Source organism: Balaenoptera physalus (genome assembly GCF_965194825.1).
Source record: "Balaenoptera physalus genome assembly, chromosome: 19".
Classification (NCBI taxonomy): domain Eukaryota; kingdom Metazoa; phylum Chordata; class Mammalia; order Artiodactyla; family Balaenopteridae; genus Balaenoptera; species Balaenoptera physalus.
Genome location: NC_138900.1, coordinates 48,775,797 through 48,803,180, shown reverse-complemented (window position 1 = coordinate 48,803,180; position 27,384 = coordinate 48,775,797). Strand labels below are relative to the sequence as shown.

At 49.0% G+C, this 27,384-nt stretch overlaps 2 protein-coding genes across 6 annotated transcripts; both read right to left on the bottom strand.

The window, feature by feature from the left end:
• Positions 1–1,017: 1,017 nt before the first annotated feature.
• CES3 (carboxylesterase 3) lies at positions 1,018–6,050 on the bottom strand (the record flags this gene model as incomplete). Its single annotated transcript, XM_082437101.1, is given in 8 exon segments — positions 1,018–3,203; positions 3,310–3,379; positions 3,540–3,689; positions 4,357–4,384; positions 4,386–4,421; positions 4,425–4,471; positions 4,474–4,495; positions 6,042–6,050. Coding segments are annotated over 8 exon segments (558 nt in total). The 3' UTR covers positions 1,018–3,007.
• Positions 5,985–27,369, bottom strand: LOC309649533 (cocaine esterase-like). 5 transcript variants are annotated; one of them, XR_014257188.1, is made up of 13 exons: positions 26,206–27,367; positions 20,511–20,715; positions 19,467–19,608; positions 18,669–18,802; positions 18,330–18,588; positions 17,792–17,890; positions 17,381–17,521; positions 17,185–17,265; positions 16,809–16,953; positions 16,247–16,384; positions 15,536–15,608; positions 11,184–11,377; positions 5,985–7,469 (listed from the first exon to the last, which is right to left on the bottom strand). XR_014257188.1 is itself a non-coding variant. In XM_082439683.1 (12 exons), the coding sequence occupies exons 1-11, from the start codon at positions 26,312–26,314 to the stop codon at positions 15,556–15,558; spliced, it is 1,506 nt and encodes a 501-aa protein (XP_082295809.1). In that variant the 5' UTR covers positions 26,315–27,367; the 3' UTR covers positions 5,985–7,469; positions 15,536–15,555. The 5 variants fall into 5 exon arrangements, 4 of the variants coding, with proteins under 4 accessions (XP_082295809.1, XP_082295808.1, XP_082295807.1 ...); XM_082439683.1 differs by lacking the exon at positions 11,184–11,377; XM_082439682.1 differs by lacking the exon at positions 5,985–7,469 and having other exon boundaries at positions 7,476–11,377.
• Positions 27,370–27,384: the final 15 nt, after the last annotated feature.

Genomic DNA, 27,384 nt, shown 5'->3' with positions numbered 1-27,384 from the left:
CATCCAAGGCGAGCTACGACCTGGCTCGGAGTTCACTTCTTTGGGGCCTCAGATGGTGCTGGGGGTTAATGGGGCCTGGTGACTAGGGAGAAGGATGGCCTGGATGCTGACAGCTGATTATCGTTCAATCCTCACAGCAGATCCATAAAGGGGGAACATTATCATTGCCCCCATTTTTCAGATGGGAAAACTAAGGAACAAAGAAACTAAATAACTTGCTCAAACATACACATCTAGGAAATTGCTGAACTGGATTGGAACCCTATTAGTGAGGGCGTGTGTGTGTGTGTGTGTGTGTGTGTGTGTGTGTGTGTGTGTGTGTGATTGCTCATGTGTGTGAGTATCTACGTCTGGCGCTGGGTATGTACCTGCTTGTCTGTGTCTACTGGGAGCATCTACCAGTCCCTTGCCTGGTGGCTGGGTCCAGGTGTGCACGTCTGATCCTGCAGTACCCCCTGGTGCTCACACACTCACACTGTTCACAGGACCCTTCCTGTCACCCTGCCACGGAGAGGCTCCCTGGGTCTACCAGTCCCTGCCCTGCAGGGCCTGTTCCGTCTGAGTTTGTGGGTGCCCCTGGCTTGCTCCCCTCAGCTCTGTGGCTGCTGGGTCCTGGGGCAGGGCCATCGGTGGATGGAGGATGCCCTGGCCGGCAGGGGAGGGGAGTTCCGTGAGTAGTGGCCCAGGGAAGGGAGAATAGAGAGGCAAGAAGACTGGAATCCCAGGAGCACCTCTTGTCTGAGCACTGCCCCAAGCCACTGGGGCCGCGCCAGGCCATTCCCCTCCCTCCCCGTGAGGAGAAAATCCTAGAAGCTGGGGGGAGGAGGAGGAGAGGCAGGGAAAGTTGGCAGTGAGACAGGGTCTGAGGCCTCACCGGCAGGCTTGCCCACCCCCTCAGAGCCCTTTGGCAATGGTGACACCAAAGCTGGTGACGTCCTCCGCCCAACAACCCCTGCCTCCCCGTGGCTGCCAGGTGTGCTGCAGCCTCAAGCCCGCAGGAAGAGGCCTGTTTGTACATCCAGCATGGTCAAAACCGAGCCCTTGATTCCCAGCCCAGTCCTGCTCGCCTCCAGGCAGCCCCGGGAAGTCTTCCTTCTCCCACCTTTGTGTCCCCTTGGATACCAGGTCTGCCTGTCGCTTCTAAATCTAGAGCCCACCAGTGCCTTCCACCTACCCGCAAGCCTGCACTGGCCCCCTCCCTGCTCTCGCTGTCCCCACTCTCACCCACCACCTCCAACCTGTTCACGTCATCCCCGGGTTACCAGCCCAGCCCACAAGGGCCCTCACAGTCCGGTCTTTGCTGGCCTCTCCAGATGTACAGAACTGTGTTTTCTCAGCACATCTCAACCTCCAGGCCTTTGTTCCTGCTGTTCCCTCTACCAGAAACACCCTTCCTCTTTGTCCCCACCCCTCGAGACTACTCCTCTGGCCTGTGCAGCTTCTGCTTGTCCTTCAGGTCTCAGTTTAGATGTCCCCCCTCCCCTGTCCCAAGTCAGGGCCGGTCTATGCCTCCTCGCGCCTACAGCCCTTTGCGTCCCCAGTAACACACTGTGATTGGGGCCTGTTTAATCTGTCAGGCTCTCTTACCAGCTTGTGGGGGCAAGTTTCCTGGTGGAAAGAAGGGGAGAAGAATAGGAGGCCTTCAATGCCGTGTAAAGAACTTGAACTTGCCCCGGGGGCGACAGGGAGCTTTTGAGCAGAGGAATGGCACGACTCAGAACCCCTCTGGTTTATGACTCTCTTTTCTGCCCCAAATGAACTTTCCCCAAACAGAACTGGTCTCACCTGCAAGTGTTTTTCATGTAACCATCAGCAGCCAGGAACTTAGTCAGACTGAGGAAGGGTATATGTGGGACCAGAGTTGGCAGGATAGGATTCAGCGGGGGCAGGGGAAGTCATTGTGATATGTACTAAAATCCAGATTTCTCAAGGGAACGGTGCATTGATCCTCAAAAAAAGAAATGTGTGCCCCCCACTCAAAAACCTCTGGCTGCTTTTGACCTGTTGTAGCCTGAGTGGGTAGACCTCGTCTTCCCTCTGTGACAACAGCCTGACTGATGCACTAGTCCAGATGCCTCCCCCAACCTGTTCTCCTGTGTCCTGGTGGGTGCTCCGTGACCTGTGCCCAGCAACCCCAGAAGGTGATCCTCCCTAGCTGGAGGGGGAGGAAAGAGCCCAGGCAGGCCATAAAGGGGTGAGGTGCTGGCGATGGGAAACTTGCATCTCACATCCAAGGGTCAGGGCTCTGGCCCTGCTGGACTCTGCTCTGCCTTGTACAAGGGCCAAGACTGGACAGCACGGACAAAGGGACTTCCCTCAGCCCTAGTCAGAGGCCTCTGGGGTCTGGGATCTGTTCTCGGCTGGATCCCCTGATGCCTCAGGACTCCTCCGACTCCAGGTCTCTGCCGTCGGAGTCCACCCACTCTTCTGGTCAGGGAGGACATCATCTGTGCAGAACTAAGCAGAGCTGTGGCGCCTAAAGGGCCTGCGTTCAAGTCCAGCAGTCACCATTCTCACACTTTCTCAGTCTTTCACTCACTCACCAAGCATCCTCTGATTCCAAGTCCTGACTGATCCTTGTATGGGAGATGCAGAGGGGGGTCAGGCTGATTTCCACACTCAGAGAGCTTCTCAGAGGAGGACAGAAACACTGACACTGACAATGCTAGCTTAGAGTGGGCTATGCTGTAATGGACACAGAAAGGGTCAGGCCCAGAGAAGGCAGGGAAGACTTCCTAGAGGAGGAGGGTCCTCTGGGGAGCTTGAGGTATGAGCTGGAACTCGCCATGAAGCAAGTGGGAAGAGGGAGAAGTTTGGGCAAGGCCCCCTAGATGGGAAGTAGGTGACATGTCAAAGGAGTCATGGAGGGGCTGATGCTTTAAGGGACATGACCACCCATCAGCCTGGTTTGGGTTAAAGTCTCTTAGCAGGGGGAGAAGGAGGCTGCCTTGTTGGGACTTGGCCACCCCTAGGGTTGGCCCCCAGCCCAGAAGACCCAGGACCTGCCTCAGAGCTCCTCCTGGGCCTTCCTGCCCTTCTGCTTCTGCTGCCACTGCCAGATCTTGGTGGGAAGTGTCTCTGCCCAGAACTGCTGTCGGGCCTTCCTTAGCTTCTGGCTGACCCGTGGCACCAGGTGGATTTCCAGGTATTGCTCTGAACAGTTGAATGGGGGCCAAGGAGGCAGCCCCTTGCCATTGGGATCCCTGGGTGGGAGGAATGAATGAAGACAAAGGTCTCCTGTATTGCTCCCTGGGAGGCAGATCTGAGTAGTCTAGGCCCAAAGCCAGGCATGCCTGTTTGCTTCCTCACCCTGTCCAGGAGAAGTGGGTCCACTGGGCCATCACGGTGAGGCTCAGCTGCTGCTCCTCCTCTGTGGCTTCTGGAAAGGTTATGACAGGGACAGACCTGGATCAAGGTCATGTGGGTCCTGGAGGAGACTCAAGGGTCCCCTCTGATGACCTGAGACCTCTGTTCCTGCATGCCCCGCCCTACCCTGCTGGAGCCGGCAGCCTAAGGATCTTGTGTCTGTTCATCCTCACCCGGCATGGAGCTTTCATCCATGAGGAAAGGACCCCCGAAGATGAAGGTCTTCTCAGTCCCATGATCAGCCCGCACCCAGGCCGGCTTGATCTTCGCAAAAAAACTGGGTCGATGCTGGAACTCATAGAAAAAGATGGAGACCCCAGAATCTGTGGAGAGATGGCTGGATGAGAAGTAGATACCCACAGCCTGATCAGGTCCTGTCTTTGGTAAGCCAGGCTCATCATAACACCAATACCAGTAATAATAACGATGATGACAAAATGATGAACAGCAAGCCTTTACTGAGTGCTTGCTAAGTGTTGAGCACCATTCCATGTGCTTTATGTGTCATTGTTTATTTTGTCCTCATAACAACCTATGGATTAGCTCATTATATATTATTATTGCCATTTTACAAACAAGGAAACTGAGGCACAGAAGGGTTAGGTATCTGCCCGAGGTCACAAAGACAGGAACCTGGAGCTGTTCTAGAACTGTGTTAGAGATTAGCCATGAGGTTTGGAGGAAGCAAGACTTTTCTCCCAGGAGAAGGGCTGAAAGCAGAAGAAATCACTCATGAGTCAATTGAATCCCTGAGAATTGGTGATAGGTCCTGCTGGGTGACCTTCGGCAAGTCACTGCACCTCTCTGTGCCTTGGTTTTCTCCTCTGCAGAGTGCCATGCCAGAGTCGCCTCTCATTGCTGTGACACTGCATCCCTGAGAGGAAGTGGAGAGTGGGGGTAGCAGTGGAGCGTGGCACCATGTCACTTGTGATAACTCAGCTCCTGGGCCCAAGTGGGAAAAGTGGGACAGGTAGACAAGGATAGGCTTACCTTGGAGGTTTCTGGAAAAATTCAACGTTCATGACAACATTGCTTATCAATTCCTGGAAGGCTTCTCATTTGGCTTGTCCATCTGAGCTGCTGCGTAGGTATTCATCTATGATGGTGGCATCACCTCAGTGGGCGCATCCTGGGGCAAGAGGCCTGCTCAGGTCCCACAGCCACAGCAGACCCTCCCAAGAAGCTCCACACCCTCCTGCCTGGCCTGTCTCATGTCCCACGGCTCATGTGCCAGGAGCTAGCCACTTGCCGCCCTAGGGGGTTCTAGATGGTGTCTGGGAGGGATAAGGTCAGATCTGGAGTAAAATGCTAGCTCTGCAATCACTGCTTGGCTGTGTGACCTCAGACAGGTTGCTGAGCCTCTCTGAAAGGTAGTTCCTCCCTGGAAGGTTGTTTGGCAGCTTATGAGAAGCACAGCATTCTGGCCTGGAGCAGGTGCTCAGTTGAAGTTAACCAGGAAGTTAGTGAGAGAACAAATCATGGGCACTCCCCACAGCTCCAGAGAGCAGTGATGAGGTTGTGTGAATGAGGAGGGCTCTGGGGGGTCTCAAAGAAGGGAAATGCACATAGATTGAGCACCTCCTGGATACCAGCTCCTTGGTAGACTCTTCAAATGCAGCATCCAATATGCTTAAACAGCTCACACGGGTGGGATGTATCATCCCCATTTACAGGTGAAGAAATGGGCTCAGAGGGGTTAGGATAACTGTGGACAAGTAGCTAGGGTTGGGATTTGACCCCAGGTCCACCTGGTTTCACATCTGACAGTGCAATCTTAATAGCTGAAGCTCTGGGATCAGACAATTGGCTTAAGCTCTGCCTCTGCCCTTTACCCACCATGAGACCTGGAGCCTCAGTTTCCTCATCTGTAAAATAAGGATAATGAAAGTCCCTACTTCACAGGGTTGTAATGAGGATCGAAGGAGATGAATGCCTGTCCCAGTGCTCAGCACAACACAGTTCCTGGCAGAGAGTATGTGCTCATTAAGGGGCAGTCTATGATGAAAATGATGGTGATGATGATGATGGTGATGATCTTCCTTTGAGAACCACGTTGACTCATGTCCAAGGGGATTCATGGATAGAACTAAAATTCAGTATTTGGCCCACAGGGCTTGGTGGTAGGTAGGTAGCTGTGGGTGTTGGAGGGGAGGAGTAGAGACTACGCTGGGTTCGGCCCCACTGGACTACCCCTTCCTGCCTTTTGTCAAGGAGGGCCTCAGGATGGCCAGCATGTCCTCCAGGCTCATCTGACCCATCTTATCCAGGAAACCCCAGCCCTGCAGGGACAGCAAGACCCTCTCAGCACAGCCTGATCGCCGCCCATGCTCCCCTACCCGCACCTTCCCACCCAGCTCCCAGCCAGGAGTAGGCAAGTGTTCACAGCCCTGCAGCCATGAGCTTGTCACGGAGCCCAGTGTGGCCAAACCCACTAGTCTGCAGACCCCCCAAAATAAACTTCAAACTGGGGAGGGAGGGAAAAGCACCAAATACAACAGGCAAGTGGTTAACAGCAATCTCGGAATTTGTTCAATATTTTCATAGAATAACATCAAGACCCCCAGGTGCTGTAGCAGGGGCTACAGGGAAAGTTCAAATGCTGTCTTTAAAATCAAATGTTGGTTACAGTTTTAATGGCGCAGTCTCTGGGTTCAAATCCCAGCTCTGCCACTTACTGGATGCATAACCTGGACCACTTAAATTCTCTGTGTCTCAGTTTCTTTTTTTTTTTTTTAAACAATTCAGACTTTCTTGTTTATTTTTTTAAATTTTTATTTATTTATTTGGCTGCACTGGGTCTTAGTTGCGGCACACGGAAGCTTCATTGCCGTGTGCAGGATCTTCGTTGCAGCATGTGGGATCTTTAGTTGTGGCATGTGGTATCTAGTTCCCTGACCAGGGATCGAACCCCGGCCCCCTGCATTGGGAGCGTGGAGTCTTAGCCACTGGACCACCAGGGAAGTCCTCTCAGTTTCTTAATCTGTAAAAGGAGTGACAATATCCTACCTCATAGGATTGTTGTGTGGACTGAGTTAAAGGCCCTGACAGAGTAAGCATGATGGAAAGGTTAAAGTTATTAAAGTTAATTTCATGGCTCCTAGGCTCTTTGCTAATCTTTGTAAGAGCAGGAACAGAAAATCCACAGATGAATAAACACAAAGAGTGTATACCCAAAGGGAGACATTAATCTTCACTAAGAATTAAAGGACTAAATTAAAGGTCACAGAAGCTAAAGCAGCAAAACTTTTTTAAAAAGTTGGTCTACAAGATCAATATACAAAAATCAATTGTGTTTCTATACACTAGCAATGAACAATCTGAAGATGATATTAAGAAAACCATTCCATTTACAATAGCATCAAAAAGAGTAGAATACTTAGGAATAAATTTAATAAGGGAAGTACAAGACTGTACATTAAAAACTAGAAAACATAATTGAGAGAAATTAAAGAAGACTTAACTAAATGGAAAGATGTTCCATGTTCATGGGTTAGAAGACTTAATATTGTTAAAATGGTAATACTTCCCAAACTGATCTATATATTCACTGTGATCCCTATGAGAATCTCAGCTGCTTTTTTTTTTTTTTTTTTTCAGAAATGAACAAGCCGATCATAATTCACTTGGAAATGCAAGGGACCCAGAATAGCCAAACAATTATTATGGATTGATTTGTGTCTCCATGTAAAAAATATGTGGAGTCATAACCCCCAGTACCTCAGAATGTGACCTTATTTAAAGATAAGGCCGTTAGTCAAATTAAGATGATTACAGAGGTAATCATTCGGGTGGGCCCTAGCCTAATATACCTGGTGTCCTTGTAAAAGGGGGAAATTTGGACACAGAGGCGGACAGGTCAGAGGAAAGACAATATGAAGCCAGAGGGAGAATGCCGTCTATAAGTCAAGGAATGTGTGAGGCTACCAGAAACTAGGAAAGAGGCATGGATTCTCTCTCACAACACTCAGAAGGAACCAACCCTGCTAACACCTTGATTTCAGACTTGTAGCCTCTAGGATTGTGAGACAATTAACTTCTCTTGTTTAAGTCACCCAGACTGTGGTCCTTTGTTATGGCAACTCTGGCAAAATAATACAGCAACCCTGACAAAGAAGAACAAAGTTGGGGAATTCACACTTCCCAATTTCAAAACTTACTACAAAACTACAGTAATCAAGATAGTGTGGTAGTAGCATAAGGATAGACATATAAATTAACAGAGTAGAATTGAAAGTCCAGAAACAAGCTCCTTCATTCATGACCAATTGATTTTCAGTAAGGGCACCAAGACAGTTCAATAAGTAAAGAATAGTTTTTTTTCAACAAATGATGCAGGGACAGCTGGATAACCACAAGAAAAAGAATCCCTGATTCATACCATATACAAAAATTAACTTCAGATGAATGTAGTTCATTCATGTAACAGCTAAAACTATAAAATTCTTAGAAGAAATCATAGAGGTAAATCTTTATGACCTTGGATTAAGCAATCATTTTTAAGGTATGACACAAAAAGGCCAAGCAACAAAAGAAAAAATAAATTAAACCTCATCAAAATAAAGAATTTTTGTGTTGCAAAGGTTACTGTCAACAAAGTGAAAAGACAACCCACAGAATGGGAAAAATAGTTGCAAATCATATATTGGATAAGAGACTTGTATCTAGAATATATGTAAATCTTTACCACTCAACAATAAAAAGACAAATAATCCAAATGGTCAAAAGATTTCAGAAGACATTTCTCCAAAGGAGATATAAAAATGGCCAATAAGCGCATGAAAAGATGTTCACTATTTCAGTCACTAGGGAAGTGCAACTCAAAACCACAATGAGATACCACTTCACACCCACCGGGGTGACTACAATCAAAACAAAAGATATTAACAAGCATTGGCAAGGATGTGGAGTAACTGAAATCCTCACACACTACTGGTGGGAACGTAAAATGGTGCAGCTACTTTGGAAAACAGTTCAGCAGTTCCTGAAATGATTAAACAAAGAGTTGCTATATGACCCAGAGTTTCCATTCCTAAGTATATAACCAAGAGAAATTAAGTCATATGTTTGCACAAAAACTGGTACATAAATGTTCTTAGTAGGGGAATCCATAATAGCCAAAAACGTGGAAACAACCCAACTGTCTATCAACTGATGGATGGATAAACAAAATGTGGTATATCCATACAATAAATAGACTATTCAGCCACGAAAAGGAATGAAGTATTGATATCTGTTACAACATACATGAACCTTGAAAACATTATATTAAATGAAAGAAGTCATACACAAAAAACCATATACTGGGATTTCCCTGGTGGTCCAGTGGGTAAAACTCCGAGCTCCCAATGCAGGGGGCCCCAGTTCCATCCCTGGTTGGGGAACTAGATTCTACATGCATGCCACAACTAAGAGTTTGCATGCCGCAACTAAAAGACCCCGCATGCTGCAACTAAGACCTGGCACAGTGAAAATAAATAAACAAATATTTAAAAACCAAACAACCCCCCCCCAAAAGCCCCAAAACCCATATATTGTATGATTCTATTCTATGAAATGTCCAGAATAGGCAAATCCATAGATTTGACAGAAAGTAGATCCGTGATTGTCAGGGGCTGGGGCTGGGGGGGCAGGGAGGGATGGGAAGTGACTGCTAATGGGCACCGGCTTGTTTTTGGGTGATGCTGATGCAAATGTTCTGGAATAAGGTAGTGGTGATGGTTGCACAACTTTGTGAGTATACTAAAAACCACTGAACTGTACACTTTAAAGGGGTAAATGTTATGGTATGTAAATTATATTTCAAAAAAAAGTTGACATTTGGGCTTCCCTGGTGGTGCAGTGGTTAAGAGTCTGCCTGCCAATGCAGGGGACACGGGTTTGATCCCTGGTCCGGGAAGATCCCACATGCCGCGGAGAAACTGGGCCCGTGCGCCACAACTGCTGAGCCTGCGCTCTGGAGCCCGTGCTCCGCAACAAGAGAGGCCACTGCATTGAGAGGCCCGCGCACTGCAACGAAAAGTGGCCCCTGCTCGCCGCAGCTAGAGAAAGCCCGTGCCCAGCCACGAAGACCCAACGCAGCCAAAAATAAATAAATAAATAAATAAATAAATAAATTTATTAAAAAAAAAAAAGTTGACATTTAAAAATTGTGGTCTGCAAATGCTGGTAAAGTTGCAATGAAACTTGTAGACTCCAGGGACTTCCGTGGTGGTCCAGTGGTTAGGACTCCACGCTTCCACTGCAAGGGGCATGGGTTTGATCCCCGGCTGGGGAACTAAGATCCTGCAAGCCGCGCAGTACTGCCAAAACAAAACAAAACACCCGTAGACTTTGCTGGTGGCAGTTTAAATCGGCAGAGCAATTTCAGAAAGTGTTACGCCAATGGCAACACGTAAGAAGTGGAGAGGTCTACATAAGGGATATGAGTTACTTTCCATGGCTAAAGCTTTCACCATGGATATTTAGTAACCAGCTAGTTGGCTGAAAAATGTACAGTTTATGGAAATTCACATAACATACAATAAACCATTATAAGGTATACAATTCAGTGGCATTTAGTGTGTTTGCAATTTTGTGTAAATACCGCATCTCTCTAGTTACAAAACTCTTTCATTTCCCCAGCAATACACCCTGTACCCATTAAGCAGTCACTCTCCATTCCCACCCCTACCCCCCTCACCTCACACACCAATACCCCCATCCCCTGATGACCTGATAACCATTAATCTGCTCTCTGCCTCTATGGATTTACCTATTCTGGATGTATCACATAAAAGCAATCATATGATATGTGACCTTTTGTGTCTGGCTTCTTTCACTTAGCAACATGTTTTTGAGGTTCATCTAAGTTGCAGCACATATCAGTACTTCATTCCTTTTTCATGGCCGAATAATATTTCACTGTGGCTGCACCACAATTTTTTTATCCATTCATTCATTGAAGGGCATTTGAGTTGTTTCTACCTTTTGATTATTATGAATAATACTGCTATAAACATTTATTTATACATTTCTCTGTGGTCCTATGTTTTCATTTCTCTTGGTTGTATAGCAAGGAATGGAATTGCTGGTCATATGGTAATTGTGCTTAATGTTCTGAAAAACAAACAAGCTCTTTTCCACAGTGGTTGGATGATGCCCTTATAGAGCCTCAGCGCCTTGGGCCTGAGCAGCTCTGCCAAGGGGCTGGAGGACTGAGGATACCCAGGTTGTATGTTGGGGGTGACTCTCAGGTAGGCCTACTCTCTTGGAGGACCCTCAAATGACAGGGCAGAAGCGGGGCACTACCCTCCAGTGGCCCTGAGACCCGGGGTAGGGATGATGGAGGAAAGGGGGCAGGAAGACTGCTATTAACAACTCGAATTCCATTCCAAATGCAGGGAAGATGTGACTTAAGAGCCAGACCTCCTGCACTCAAATCCTGGCTCTGCCAAGTGGCAACTGTGTGACCTAGTACAAGTTACTTCACAGCTCTGGGCCTAGTTTTGTCATCCATAAAACAGTGATGATAACAGGAACCAACCTCATAGGGTTAAAGGGAGGTTACATTGTGAAGACACGAGGCAAGAAACCAGAGCCAATGGGAGCCTGTTCTTGTGTCAGGACAGGGTCTCTCAGGGTGTCTGTCTCTCTGCTGGCTTGGGAGACTCCCACTCTAAGGCGGGGTAGGACTTACCTCTGGGCCTCAGTGTCAGGAACATGGCTGGCTGGGAGTGGGAGGTGGGGGGATGGGTGGAGAGTATGAGGCACTGGCAAATATTTGCTGATTCAAACAGTTAGATGTGCTGATTCAATGAGGGACAGGGTGAGGGTCATGCCTGGACTAGGTGCCAGATCCTCTCCTGGGCTTCCAGCTGGCACCTCGAGTTGGAGAGCCTGAGGATCAAACTTCTGCCAGAAATAACCAGTGCAGCTTCCTGAATCCTCTTTGGAAGCCTCCCTGGTGGGGCTGTTCCCTCTCCCAGAATCTTGACACATAGGTACATTCAGGGCCTCATGAGTAAGAGAGAGACTGAGAAAGAGAGAGAGAGAGGCAGGTAACCAACCACAATGAGATGCCACTACACACCCATTAAATTAATCAAATGTAAAAGACTGGTAAGACCAAGTGTTGGCGAGGATCTGGAGCAATTGGACCCCACCTATATGGCCGGTGGGTATGCAAAAATGGAACAGTCAATTTGGAAGACAGTTTGGCACTTTCTTTAAAAGTTAAGCATACACTCTCCATATGACCCTGCGATTCCACTCTTAGCTATTTACTATTTACAAAATGAAAGCATACGTCCACACAAGGACTTGTCTGAAAATGTTCATAGCTACTTTATTGAAAATAGCCAAAAAATAGAAATCACTCAGATGTCCATCAATGGATGAATGGATAAAATGTGGCATGTCATATATGGAATACTATTCAGCAAGAAAAGAGAAGAACTACTAATTGAATCTCAAAAACATTATGCTAAGAGACAGAAGCTGGTAAAAAAAATGATTTCATTTCTATGACATTTTAGAAAAGGCATACTATAGCAACAGAAAGCAATTTAGTGGTTGTGAGGGACCAGGGTCAGGGCAGTGCAAAGTGGCGTAAAGGAACTTTTTTTTTTTTTTAGATTTTTTTTTTTTTTTTTGATTTGATGAAAGTTCATAATAATGCAGTTGACAAGAAAATTAGTTATTTCTGAGATATACATTTTAAAGTAATAACTAGGATTATTACTTATAACATTATACCAGAACATATAAGATTTTTAGAAATTTCATGTAATGTCTGAAACATTTATATTAACATATTTCCGTACATATTTCCATACAAATACAAATATAAGATTTTTAGAAATTTCATGTAATGTCTGAAACATTTATATTAACATATTTCCATACATATTTCCATACAAATACAAATATAAGATTTTTAGGAATTTCATGTAATGTCTGAAACATTTATATTAACATATTTCCATACAAATAACCCAATGAAAGTTTAGTATTAGTTGTTTTGTTTGTTTTTTTATACTGCAGGTTCTTATTAGGCATCAATTTTATACGTATCAGTGTATACATGTCAATCCCAATCGCCCAATTCAGCACACCACCATCCCCACCTCACCGCAGTTTTCCCCCCTTGGTGTCCATATGTCCATTCTCTACATCTGTGTCTCAACTTCTGCCCTGCAAACTGGCTCATCTGTACCATTTTTCTAGGTTCCACATACATGCATTAATATATGATATTTGTTTTTCTCTTTCTGACTTACTTCACTCTGTATGACAGTCTCTAGATCCATCCACGTCTCAACAAATGACTCAATTTCGTTCCTTTTTATGGCTGAGTAATATTCCATTGTATATATGTACCACATCTTCTTTATCCATTCGTCTGTTGATGGGCATTTAGGTTGCTTCCATGACCTGGCTATTGTAAATAGTGCTGCAATGAACATTCGGGTGCATGTGTCTTTTTGAATTACGGTTTTCTCTGGGTATATGCCCAGTAGTGGGATTGCTGGGTCATATGGTAATTCTATTTTTAGTTTTTTAAGGAACCTCCATATTGTTCTCCATAGTGGCTGTATCAATTTACATTCCCACCAACAGTGCAAGAGGGTTCCCTTTTCTAGATTTTTTGTTTTTGATGTGGATCATTTTTAAAGTCTTTATTGAATTTGTTACAATATTGCCTCTATTTTATGTTTTGGCTTTTTGGCCACGAGGCATGTGGGATCCCCGATCAGGGATCAAACCCGCACCCCTCACATCAGAAGGTGAAGTCCTAACCACTGGACCACTAGGGAAGTCCCTAAAGGAACTTTTTGGAGCAATGGATGCATCCTAAAACTTGATGTGATGGTGGTTGTATGTCTTATACATTTATGCCAATTTATCAAACTGTACACCTAAAATGGGTGAATTTGATTGTATGTAAATTATTCCACAATAAAGCTGTTAAAAAAATAAGATTAACTAGTCCTAAAAACTAGTTTTGGGAATCCACTTTTGGGAAGTATACTGTGCATATGGAGGACTGAAAAACATAGAGGCATGCATGCCACAGGTGCTCAATAAATGCTTTCAGGATGCGGGGGGAAGCATTAGCACCAGGCAGTGTTCTTTAGAAGGAAAGCTCCTTCCGGCTCCAGAGTTGGTCATCTCAAGCTTAAGGTTATGCTAGTCTGCCATCTGGTGGGCATAGTTGGCAATGCAGGAATCTCCAGCTTTCAAGCCCAACTTCAGGAGGCTCTATGGTGGGGCAGAAAGAAGGGGGACCTTCCTCCTGGGAAACCTGGTGCCCAGAGGGTCAGAGATAGGGAGTCCTGGATCTACGAGAAGAGGGATACAGCTTCTTAATGATAGAGAGAAAGTGCTTTGGCGGCACAAACAGGCAGAGTGAACATAATTGGTATCTTTGCATGTTGAGATAAAATATAAGACAGGGTTTTTTGTGGGGGGGAGATGGTGCAGGGGGAATAAAAGTTTGGGGAAAACAATGAGATAAGTAGGAAAACTAATCATGTGGATGCCCACAGTGAGTTGGTGAGTTGGGCGATGCTCAGCAGAGGGGGCGGGGGAGGGGGGCAGGGTAGCAAGGGGAATTCTAAAAGGCAAGAGGAGACCTCCCTAGATGAAGAGGCCCTTGGGAGCCAGCCAACAAGAGTCTCTTCCCCTAGATATGCCTGGATCTTCCCTCTATCCTACTTCCAGGAAACATCCCACAGATAAACATCTTCATGGATGTGCTACAGTCATGTAAAGTTTGGGCCCTACAGTGTCTGCAGAACCCCTGAGAATGAAGACAAACTTCCGGAGGCAGTGACTGAGGAACCCGCCTGCTTCTCCTGGCCACTGGGCAGCTGGTCCAGGCTCCAGGGACCCATGGACAAGCCCACTCTGAGTTCCTACAAAAAATGGGGTTACCTCCGTGGGACACTGATAAGTGAATGAGTAGGTTGTTTAAATGTCAATGATAGACGGCACTTAATCTAGGAGGACAATGAGTGGGGACAGGGACATTTACATTCTTAGTAGTTGGGAGCCTCAGTGGGGCTGAGATCTTGGAGCTCCCAGGCTCCTGGTATCCAGGCTTCCTATTGGCCATTTACAGATGGAAAGCATGGGGGGCTTGTTGAGAGCCAAGTGTGGGCGACATGCCCCAAAGCACCTTCTTTCAGAGGGAGAGGAGAAAGAGGGTGGGGAGGGAGTGGAGGTGAGGAGGGGAGGATGGGGCCCAGGGCCCACTGGGGTGTTGAGGAAGGTAAACTTCCACTGGGGTTTGCTCATCCAGCTTCCTGGGAGGGTTTATGGATTGTGTCTAACCAGAGAGGACCCATGGCAGGCTTGGGAACTAACATCATGCAGTAGGTTCTTCAATGTTTGCTGGATGGATGGATGGATAGACGAATGAATGGATGAATGAATGGCTATGTGAATGAAGGAAGAAACTACTGGCTCCTCACTGGGTGTGTGTGGGCACATCCGGCAGACCCCCACCTACACTCAAGCCCACCCCTCCACCCCCCTCCCCCCAGACGCAAGCAGCTACAGTTCTGTGTGCTTCTCCTTGGCCTCCATTAGCTCCCGTATCTTCTGGGGTAGGGTCTTCGTCCAGAACTGGAGCCTGTGGGCCTTCAGGGCTCGGCCCACTGCAGGCTGAGTGTTCAGCTGCATGTACTGCTCCTCCTGGTTGAACACAGGCCAGTGGGGCAGACCCTCGCCGTTGGGGTTCCTGTAGACATGCCCTCCCGTGGGGCAGTGTGAAGGTCACTATGAGCCCTACCGAGCCCAGACAGAGTACCCTGACTGGGGTCAGGCAAGGCAGCCAAACAAGCTTGGGGAATGGTGGGGGGGACGTTCCAGAAGGAGGAAAGAAACTACCTCCCACCAGAGCGTCAGCTCCGCAGGGGACAGGGCGGCCTCTGTCCCTTCCTGATAGAGGGAGGCTCTGCAGATAACAGCACTGTCACCCCCCATCCAGGTCACCCCAAGATGGAATGAGTGTCCAGCACCCACAAGGCCCCTTTCTGTCCAGGAGGGTCCTGGAGCTGGGGAGGGGGCTGCCATGCAATTAAGGACACATCCGCTAATGAAGTCACCACAGACAAGGGGAGCCCTGGATGGGCTCAAGCCCTGCCCTCGCCACCGTGGAGGTTAAAGTAGGAGTGTGACATCTCACCCATTTCGAGCAAAGTTGGCCTAGTACTTCATCATCTTCCTGCTCAGCAGCTCTTCCTCCTCAGTGAGTTGGACTACAGAGCACGAGGACAAGGGTCCAGGTCAGGGCAACTCCAGTCCGGCATGTGGGTCATTCGCCCTCACCCCATCTCAGGCTCCTCCCTGCCATCCCAAGGCCTGGCTCTCTGCCCGCTCCCCAGGCCCTCTCTTTGCCCAAACCCCATATATTCATCCCGGCTTCTGGCTGACCCAACACTGGGCTCATCCCTGACCCAGAAGGCTCCCTTCTTCTGACAGTAGAAGGCCATTTAAGAAATAAATATGAAAAAGAAAGAAAGCAAGGAAGGAAGGAATGAAGGAAGGGAGGGAAAGAAAGAAAAAAAGGAAGAAAGAAAGAAAGGAAGGAAGGAAGAAAGAAAGAAAGAAAGAGGCCTTTCAAACACCCCCTCTGCACCCATGCCAGAAACCCAAGGTCAGGGTGGGGAGAGGTGGAGGGAGCACGGGTTCCAGTCTGAAGAATGCTAGACTCCAATTCAAGCTCAATCTTTCTAGCTGTCAGATCTTGGACACCTGATCCCCTCCTCCCTCTGAGCCTCAGTTTCCTCGTCTGTACAGTGAGGACAATCACCCTCACTCAGGGTCTTATCCAGTGTCCCATCCCACATCCTGGGGATGAGGAGCCTCTGAGGGACCCCCACCTAGGAAGACTCACTGTGGCTGCTCCCGAAAGGACTTCTGAAGATGAAGTGAACCTCATCTCCATGGTCTGCCCTCACATAGCTCGGCCTGACATCCTTGAAGAAGCTGGGCTGATGCTGGAACTCGTAGAAGTAGACAGGGGCGTAGGAACCTGGGGAGGTGGGGAAGACGGGCCATGACCTGGCGGCCCCTCACCCGGAGCTTTCTTGCATCACCCATGGTGATGACATAGCTAGGTCCAAAGCTGGTTGGAGTCTGGACAATGGGGTGAAGGAGCCCCAGGCTGGAGCAAGGGCAGTGGGAAGGGCCTGGATTCAAATTGTGGCCTTGGAACTTCCTAGGGTATTGTTTTAGGCAAGTCACTAAAGGTCACTGAACCTGTTTCCTCCTCCGTAAAATGGGGTAAATGTCTGTCTCTTAGACTAGCCATGAGGATTTATCAAGATGAAGGATATCAAGTGCCTGGCACCAATAAATAGACATGGGCTAGGTTTTGGACACCAGTAGACCTCATCTGGCACCTGCAGCTCTGAGCCGCCCCCTAGCCAGTCTGGCCTTAGTGCAGATGTACTCACACTGCAACTTTGCTACTTGGAGTGCAGGGATCACGAAGATGCAGTCCCCCATGATCTCATGGAACTGGATTCGGAGGGTCTGGGGGTCCTCACTGTCCCCTATGTACTCCTCCATCAACAGGTCAGCAAACTCAGGCGGCATCATCTGCCCCAGGTGGATCAGGAAGAGGCAGGTTAGGCAGGCTGGCAGGGGCCGGGAAGCAGCAGAGGCAGGACTGGGGAGATGGATCCTGGGATGGGATAGGGAATCGGGGAAAGGGGCCAAGCTCTGGGTGAGGGGTGCTGCATGGACAGGATATCTGGGGGCTGGGCTTCCCGTGCCTTGGGATAGGAAAGGGGCCCCCTCCCCATGTGGGCAGGTCCCCAGGAACCTCACCATCATTGTTGATATTATCTGCAAGCCATCCTTTATGGTCTCTCTGTCCATTTCCTTCTGGGTGTCAGAATTGTTCATGACCTGGGTGGTGGGGGAGTCTCGAGTTGGAGATACGATGGGCCTGGAGCTACGAAGCCCCGAGGCCTTCCCACTGGATGGGCTCCCCTGCACCTGGAGGCTTGGGAGTGGGCCTCACCGAGGGCATGATCCAACCGAACTCATCGTTGTTTACACCAATGATGCTGGGGACAGGGTGCAAGTCGGCAGAGGCCAGCAGCTCCTGGGGGTGCTTGGGCAGGAAGATCCCGTCCACCAGGTCAGGGATGATGCTGAGGGGCTAAGGGACACTCAAGGTCAGGTTGCAGACACTTTCTGATGCCGCAGACATCTTCCACCCCTTCTTGGCTCGTCCCAGAATGCTCACACCCACCCCAGCAGGTCCTATACCTGCCTCAGCATGGCCTGGCCTCGATTTCCCATCCAGGGCTGTGAGGACACCAAGGTGAGGAGCTAGAGTAACTTGCCCAGGGAGGATGAAGGGCACCCAGGCTTGCCTGCCCCACACCTACTGGACCCTTCCCTCCACAGCCATGTCCATCAGTCAAACCTTGTTGATGGCCAGAATCTCCTCTTCACTCTTGTGCCGCAGGCAGTCCACCAGGGCCTCTGAGTCAACCTGGCCACAGGCAGACAGGTTGGCCACCACCTGTAAACAGATCAGGCAGCGGCTGGCTCATGCTTCCGGGTAGGGGAAAGAGGTTTGCCCAGTGCCCCAGTTGGAGGCAGGTGTACCCCAAATCTCACAGAGTATTGTGAATGGATTCCTACAGTTTTGAAATTGTTCCAACTTCCCTGATGCTCAGAGGACTCTGCCAGGGGCGCCATCCCACCTGCCTAGATGGTCCTGCCTATGATGGGGGCCCCCAGGGCAGCAGTCTTGTGGGCCACAGAATGTACTCAGCCTCTGCGCTGACAGAGGTCTGTGAATTCTGACCCTCGAACAATCCCCAGATAGGCGGCTGTTTCCAAGGTCCTCTGATGGCAGGGGAGTCCTTGTTATCCCCATTTAACAGACAGAGTAATAGAGGCTGAGAGGTAAGAGATGGGGCAGCAGGTCTGGGCTTCCCACGGTTGAGGGCACTCACTGTGGAGACCACATCAGATGAGTTGGCGGTGAAGTTGGGCAGCAGGGCCACGCCACTCTCCATGATGGCACAGTGGAAGAGTCCTTCGGACATGGGGGACACAACATGCAAAGACACGCTTATGCCACCCGCAGACTCGCCAAAAATGGTGACATGGTCAGGGTCGCCTCCAAAGTAGACGATATTCTGCTGGACCCAGCGTAGTGCGGCCACTTGATCCAGGTAGCCCCAGTTGCCAGTTGCGTGTTTGTCTCCAGTGCTGAGAGGTGGCAGGGATGAGGGTCATGGCACTGTCCTGGCTCCATCAGCCCGCATTGCCGAGCCCAGACCCAGTCTCACCTGAAGAAGCCCAGCAAACCCAGGCGGTACTGGATAACGACCACCACCACGTCCTCGAAGGCCGCCAGAGCAGAGCCGTCATACATGGAAGCCATGCCCACGACAAACGCACCATCATGGATCCACACCATCACCTGGCGAATCCAAGGCACAGATACCATTTGGCTCCCACCAAGCCCAAACCCCACCAGAGCTGCTACCTAAACTAACCACCACTTTGGCTCTGTCCTCCTAACCACATGGACAGAACTCCAGCAAGACAAAGTGGTGTCTTCATGACCTGGGCTGAAGGCAACCCAAGTTCTATCAGGAAAACCGGGCCTCCCACACTTTGGGGCCCGTCCCACATACCAAAGCCTGGCTCCATTTCTCCCAGAACCCTCTCTGACATGGAAAGAAAAGGGGTGTCTCTCTGATCACCCCACATGCACGCACATTAATTAAAAGTGTACTCTATTCTCATTGGCCCAACAGATAATCCATGGCTGGGGTCTCCGGCCACCTCGAAGTGCATCCCTCACGCACCTGAGTGGGTCCTGGGTATGAGTTGGTTGGGTAGGTCCTGGGTCCCTACCAGGGCCACAGTTTCTGACGTCTGGGAGCAGCCAGAGTTCTGTGACCCTGTGCCCAGGCATCAGCCACCCATGCTGGGTAAGAAATAACTCTCTTGGATCTGATAGTAAGAAGCTTCTTAACAGGGTCCACACTGCAGTGGGGCCCAGGTTGATCTTGTTCTTTTAAATCTTCTGCAGAAGAAATGTCCTCCCACCCCTTAGCCAGCTGTGGCCTGGCACTCACAGGCAGTTTAGAGCCCTCATGGGAATGGGCAGGTGTGTAGATGTTGAGGTACAGGCAGTCTTCAGACATGGAAGTAGAAGGCAGGGTCACATTCAGTAGTTTCAGAGTCATTTCTTTCATGCTAGCGAAGTCCTGCAGACACCTGGTGACCATGGCAGGCAGTCAGTCCTGGGGCCATGCTGTGGCCATAACCAGATCCTGGGCCCAGATATGCTCCCAGCTACCCTTAGTCCCACCTCCTTTGATACCTCACTCACATGTGATCCCTCCCTAAAGCCCCTTTGCACCAAGCTACAGGCCACAGACTCTGGGGAAGCTAGGATAGAGCCTAGTCTTCAAGCTTATGAGGGCCTTGGATATCAGTCCTCCTGAGGCTGAGAAATCTTGACTCTGGAGGGTCTCTATGAGAACGATTGGTTGCATGTGTTGACATTCACCACCATATAACCATACTCAGGCAGACCTGGAACAGGGGAGTAGCCCGTATACATGTGCTGCCAAAAGGAATGGATTAATTTCTCATGAGAAGGGCAGTGGGACATCCCTCATCCCAAGTCAGACTCTCAGGGAACCTCATCACTCCCACAGTTTCTAGTTTCAAGAACATATACCCCTTGGTCAATGGCATCTGGCCCTGTCGGTTGGCACAGTGGCTGTGCAGAGTGGGGTCTTCTGCTCCTCAGGGATCTACAGTGTCTGCTGCTAGAGTCAGGAGCTCCTACAAGGTTCAAACCTCTCCCAGAGATACCTCCTCTGGTGGCAGAGATCACTTGTCACAACTAGAACCTAGGGAGTTGTGTGTCTCTGCTTGTCCCTTCAGCTTGTGGAGCTAATGCTCTTTGAGTGCTAAGCCCTCAGTCTGGGAAAGTTACTTCACCCTTTCAAGCCTCTGCATGCTCATCAGAAAAATGCATGTGAAAATCCACCAAACTCAGAGGGAAAACTGGTTGTTTTGAAATGACATGAAATGACAACTGCAGCCTGGCCCAGAGCTCAGAGTACCCTCTATCCCAGGGCCTAGAGTTCCCTGGAACCCCTGCTTACTTGGCTGGGTGGGAGGTCCCATCCTTTATACCACTCCAAGATTCCGGGGGCTCCGGGGGCGCAAACCGCAACAGCCCTAGAGGTGGCTTGGCGAAGGGAATTCCCAAGAAGGCGTGGATCCCCACATCAGTGTTCTTCACATGGACGAGGCTCCCCCGCACCTGGCCCGTGTGCGTGGTCCGCACGGGGCCGGCCGAGTCCTGGCCTGTGGGCAGAGAGATGGACGTCAGGGTTGGGTCTCCCCATTTAGCTGCCCTCCCAGACTGTTGATGCTGCCACCTCCTTCCTGTCTTCAGCTCAGCTCAAGGGACACTGATCTACCAACACTTGCTTTACAGATTTCCTGCCTGTAACTCTGCTCCCCCCACCCCCAACTGCCTTCACTGCCCCAGCCTTTTCCACCATGCTCACTGAGGTTCCTTGGGGCTCGGCACCATGGTTTAGCCCCATAGTTTAGCCTCAAACAAATAGTCACATGAGCTTGATGGGGCGAGAGTGTCCTTTCTACTCACTGTGTGCCAGGTCCTAGGAGGCAGTAGGAGAACTGTGGGAATCGGACAGACAAGATTCCTGTCCTTAAGGATCTCACACTCTAGGTGGCAAGAATGACATAAAGAAAGTATCCTCCAGCAAGAGGGAAGAGATATGGGAACGTATGTATATGTATAACTGATTCACTTTGTTATAAAGCAGAAACTAACACACCATTTTAAAGCAATTCTACTCCAATAAAGATGTTAAAAAAAATAATTAATTAATTAATTAATTCTTTAAAAAAAAAAAAAAGAAAGTATCCTCCAAACAAAGAGTGACAGTATGAGGAGAACTACAAAGAGAAGGGCAGCTGTGTCTAGAACATAAAAAGCACAGCCCGCCCTGCTATGGGGATCAGGGAGGCAGGAAGAGATTGAAAGTCCCCTAACAGAGAAAGGGCTGATATTCTTTTTTTTGTTTTTTTAATTTATTCATTTTATTTATTTATTTTTTGCTGCGTTGGATCTTTGTTGCTGCGCACGGGCTTTCTCTAGTTGCGGGGAGCGGGGGCTACACTTCGTTGCGGTGTGCGGGCTGCCCATTGCGGTGGCTTCTCTTGTTGCGGAGCACGGGCTCTGGGTGCGTGGGCTTCAGTAGTTGTGGCACATGGGCTTCAGTAGTTGTGGCTCACGGGCTCTAGAGTGCAGGCTCAGTAGCTGTGGCGCACGGGCTTAGTTGCTCTGTGGCATGTGGGATCTTCCCGGACCAGGGCTCGAAACCGTGTCCCTTGCATTGGCAGGCGGATTCTTAACCACTGCGCCACCAGGGAAGCCCAGAGCTGATATTCTTAATAGATAAAGAATTTCTATAAATGAATAAGAAATATGCCAGCTATGCATATTTGGTGAAAGAATGTGAAACAGTGAAAGAATACGTCCAGACAGAATAAGGAATACCAGTAAACGGCTCCTACACAGATGAGATGTTCACCTCACTCATGCTAAGAGAAATGCACATTGAAATCTGATTGTGATGTCAACAACTTATTTTGTCACAAAAAGCAAGACAATCAGACATTGTATGTTTTCTGTTGGAAGTCCACTGCACCACATATGAAGTAGTCTTGTCACCAAACAAAACAAAGCAAAACCTAAAATCTGAATCTGATCAAGCCTCTGGAATATAAATACAAGTTTACAGGCATACAGGGGACAGAGAAACAGTTAAAAGACACCCTAGGGATGTAATCAGCAAGACCCAAACTCTGTTATATGTGGAATCTAAAAAAAATGATACAGATGAACTTATTTACAAAACAGTGACTCACAGACATAGAAAACAAACTTATGGTTACCAAAGGGACAAAGTGGGGAGGGATAAATTAGGAGTTTGGGATTAACACAAACACAGTACTATATATAAAATAACCAACAAGGACCTATTGTATAGCACAGGGAGCTATACTCAATATCTTGTAATAATCTATAAGGGAAAACATTCTGAATATATAATATATATAACTGAACCACTTTACTGTATGCCTGAAACTAACACAACATTATAAATCAACTATACTTCAGGAAAAACAAAAACAAAAACAAAAAAACCCTCAAACTCTGGGATACTCTCCAGAACAAACTGGTTTCTTCAACACAGCAACAAAATTACAAGAAAAATAAAAGAGAGGCAGAGGAGGAATCTGAAGATTGAAAGAGACTCATGAAATACTTCAAAAGATAGATAATAATAAATGTTGGAAAGGATGTGGAAAAACTGGAACCTTTGTATATTGCCGGTGGGAAGGGAGAATGGTGCAGGTGCTTTGGAAAACACCCTGGCAGTTGTTCAAAAGGTTAAACATAGGACTTCCCTGGTGGCGCAGTGGTTAAGAATCCGCCTGCCAATGCAGGGGACACGGGTTCGAGCCCTGGTCCGGGAAGATCCCACATGCCGCGGAGCAACTAAGCCCGTGCACCACAACTACTGAGCCCGTATGCCACAACTACTGAAGCCCGCGCGCCTAGAGCCTGTGCTCCGCAACAAGAGAAGCCACTGTACCGCAACGAAGAGCAGCCCCTGTTCGCCACAACTAGAGAAAGCCCGCACGCAGCAACGAAGACCCAACACAGCCAAAAATAAATAAAGTAATTAATTTTTTTAAAAAAAGTTTAAACATAGAGTTACCACAGGACCCAGCAATCCCACTCCTAGGTATAAACCCAAGAGAATTGAAAACATATGTCCACAAAAAAACTTGCGTATGAGTGTTCATAGCAGGATTATTTATAATAGCCAAAAAGTGGAAACAATCCAAATGTCCATCAACTGATAAATGGATTGATAAAATGTACCATATCTATACAATGGAATATTACTCAGCAATAAAAAGAAGTACCAAACATGCTACAATACAGATGAACCTTGAAAATACGCTAAGTGAAAAAAGCCAGTCACAAAGGACCACATATTGGATTATTTCATTTATACGTCCAGAATTGGTGTATTCATAGAGACAGAAATGTTGGGGAAAGGGGAATTGATGTGGTAAACTCTGTGAATATACTAAAAACCACTTTAAATGGGTAAAAGTTATGCCATGTGAATTATATCTCAAATCTGTCATTTAAAAAAGCACATCTAGGGCTTCCCTGGTGGCGCAGTGGTTGAGAATCTGCCTGCCAATGCAGGGGACACGGGTTCGAGCCCTGGTCTGGGAAGATCCCACGTGCCGCGGAGCAGCTGGGCCCGTGAGCCACAATTACTGAGCCTGCGCGTCTGGAGCCTGTGCTCCGCAACAAGAGAGGCCGCGATAGTGAGAGGCCCGCGCACCGCGATGAAGAGTGGCCCCCGCTTGCCACAACTAGAGAGAGCCCTTGCACAGAAACGAGGACCCAACACAGTCATAAATAAATAAATAAATACTTTATATAAAAAAAAGCACATCTACTAATGTTTAAAGTAAGAACCTTGTTTAAATCATGGTTTTAAAAAAGTCATAAATATCATGAGATAATATGAAATAAGAATATTTGACTAGATGTTTGATTACATTAAGAAATTATGAGAGATATATATTTCTTCTTTTAGTAGGACATGATAAAAAAAATTACAGGTGATATGATGTCTGGGATTTGCTTCAAATAATGGTGCAAAGGAGAGGTGATAATCCAGACAAAACTAAGTTGCCCAGGTCTTGATAACTGTTGAAGGTAGATCATGGTACACTGAGTGTGTTATATTATTCTCGCTACCTCAGATGAGGAGCCCTGCGGTGCTGTGTGACCTCGGGCAGGCCTGACCCTCTCTGTGCCTCAGGGCGCAGGGAGGTATCCAGTCAGGCTCCCAATTCCCCTGGTGTTATCTCCACTGGCTCCCACCTCCCTGGAGCCTTTCCTCCTGCAGGCTCAGGCTCTACTTCTGCAGAATTTGGCAGATTTGAGCCTGGTTTCATAATAAAAAGTAAAAAAAAAAAGAAAGAAAACAAAAAAACATCCTTATGGAACTATACTACCCTACACCCATTAAATTAACGTGGATGAATGCGCCTGATGACACCTGGTGTGGGTGAGGCTGGAGTTAGCAGCTATTCACATGCTCCACAGAGGGCAACTGAGCAATGCCTTTCCAAGTCAGAAGACTCATCCTTCTCCCGAGGAACACGCTGTCTACATAAGTCCTTTGTGGGATGTGACGTCTGCCCATGTAATTCACTGCCTCCACCGACCTTTAATGCTTGATGTTTGTTATAGCAAAAGACAAAACCTGCTAAAATGTTCCTGATCAGAGGCTAGTTACATCAAGGATGCTTCCTCCTTGAAGAGAAGCCCTTTCATTAAACAGTATGAATAAGTTCTACCATGTGGGCGTGTGGAGAGGTCACTCCCTGTGTCAGGAAGTGGAAAAGCCAGGGACCAAAAACGGAGGCAATGTGTGACCATTTGGGTGAAAACCAAGGATGCATGCACACATCCATTCTTGGGTAAACTCCTGGTTAGTGTGTGGAAGGCCCTGGGGACCTAGATGGTCCCCGCCAATAAGCCAGGACTGGGTGGGACAGGAGAGGGTCAGACCCATCATCTGTGCTTGCCAGTTCTTCTTTTCTGAAAGTGGGTCCCATCCAACATAGCAACATTTTTAGAAAGAGGCATCAGCGAGGCCTTGCAGATTGTGGCACTGGAAGGTTCCAGTGACCTCTTAGAGCCTGGTGAGCAAGGGGTAAGGGCAGAAGCACGATGGGTTGGGCCTCGGGGTAGTCATGAGTGTGGACGCACCCAGGCAGATTCGACTGGGAAGGGAGAGGATAGTCAGGTCCCACAGGCAGAGCCTGTTTGGATTAGAGGATCACGCCCTTCAAGAGGAGCACAGGGAACTTCCCTGGTGGCCCAGTGGTTAAGACTCCACACTCCCAATGCAGGGGGTGTGGGTTCGATCACTGGTCAGGGAACTAGATCCCACATGCTACAACTAAAAGATCTCATGTGCTGCAACTAAAGATCCCTCATGCTGCAAGGAAGATCCTGCACAAGGCAATGAAGATCCAGCATGCTGCAACTAAGACCTGGCGCAGCCAAATAAATAAATAAAATTTTTTTTAAAAGAGAGGGGGCACAGGAGCTGGAGCTGTGCCCAGGTACTGTGCCCACATAGCGTAAGCTATAAAGGCTACCAATAAGGGCTGGCACAAAGAGAGATCACCTTTGCCCTGGAGGTCAAGACCTGCCCTCACTCGGGGTGGGTGCACGGGGTGAAGAGAAGCACGTGGAAGTCTGTCTGATAGTAGGATGTGGTGGCCGGGGGATGGGGGCTTCTGTAGGCTGGGCCAGTAACCTTGCCCAGGGCTCCTGTGGAGAGGGGCTCAGTGGGTGTCAGGACACCCCTCTGGCCAAGGGCGAAACACTCAGAGCCACATGGTGGCGGGAAGGTATAATTATTGTTGTTATTACCCCCGTCAGCACCAGCTCCACCACAAACACTCGCAGGGAAATGTCCCAAATAACTCCCCAGCTCGCCCGGTGCTGCTCAGAGCCCCTAGGGCCTGCTTGCGCCTTGGGGTAGTGTGACTTGGGGCAGCCCAGACTCTCTCTGCGCCTCAGGGGGCGCAGAGATGCGTCGTATCCCTCACACGGTTCTGGTGCTGGAACTCTCCGCCGGCTCCCACCTCCCGAACGCCTTTCCTCCCGCAGCCTCAGGTCCTGCCTCTGCAGAATTTGGCAAATCCTACCCCAGTCCCTGCCGCCCCGCGTCGGAGCCTCACCCTGGCCCGGGACAAGGAGAAGCAGGACCCCGAAGGCCACGGCTCTCAGCCGCTCGCGAAGTCGGTCCAGCTGCATCTTGGGCTCACAGGTCTTTCTTGCACTACCGGCGGACACGCTGCTTTTCACCAAGAGGATGTGCAGGGACGCATCCAGCCGTCGACGATTGAGTGCCTCGCCCAGGCCTGGACTTTGGACTGGGAAGGGAGTAGGCGGGGAAAGATGGGTTTGGCAGGAAAGCGGGACAGAACAGGTAAAGGCCAGTGGCAGGTAGGGGCTAGCACAGCCGCTTCCCCTCTGTCCTCTTGGGCCTCCTCCGCAGGGACCTTGAGGCTTCTGCAGCCACTCCGCAATACCAAGAACCCTCTCCACAAACCTGCGTTCAGTGTCCTTATAGTCACAGGCCCGACAAGTGTGTTCCGAGGGGGAGAGAGAGGGAGCAATAAGCTGTGATTGGGGAAACCAGGAGAGCTTCCTTGAGGAGGTGCACGATCAGGATTCCCATAGACAGATAAATGAAAACAATCTTCGTTCAGAGTGAAAGGAACCACCCGAGTAAAGGCAGGGAAGTGTGACGGCACTTCATTCCTAAAACTCCTTGCTTTCGGGGATCGATTTCCTGGGTCCGCCTTCATCCCCCTTTTGTCCCTGGTCTGAGGGTCTCCGTGGGCCCTCCTCCCTACTCGGCAAAGGCCCGCCTTTTGAAATGCACACCTGATTGTGGCACTCATCTTAAGGACACCCTCAACCCCACCCCGTGTCTTTCCCTGTCCCCACCTCCCGTCAAAATCGAGGTCACGGTCCTTTATCCATTGGGCAAACATTTGAAGAACGTCTTTAGGGCCGCACGCTGGGAACCGTGAGAGCACTCCCAGGCCCAAGGTGCAGCGGGGGCTGCAGGTGCGTCACTGGGAAGTTCTGAAACGCAGTGAACCGTGCCGGGACAGCGGCAACTCTGGGCGCCCGCCCAGCCTAAGGGGCAGGCCTCTCGGAGGAAGTGATGCCTGACGGTACGCCTGGCTCAATCTCAAGACGGGTCTTTAGTACCCCAGCCTTGGCCTGTGCCGTCAGGCACCCTCCCGGTTCGCACACGTGGTCCCTTCTCCGTGTCTTTGTTGGAGTGCTGGGCATTTTCTCGGATCCGCGTA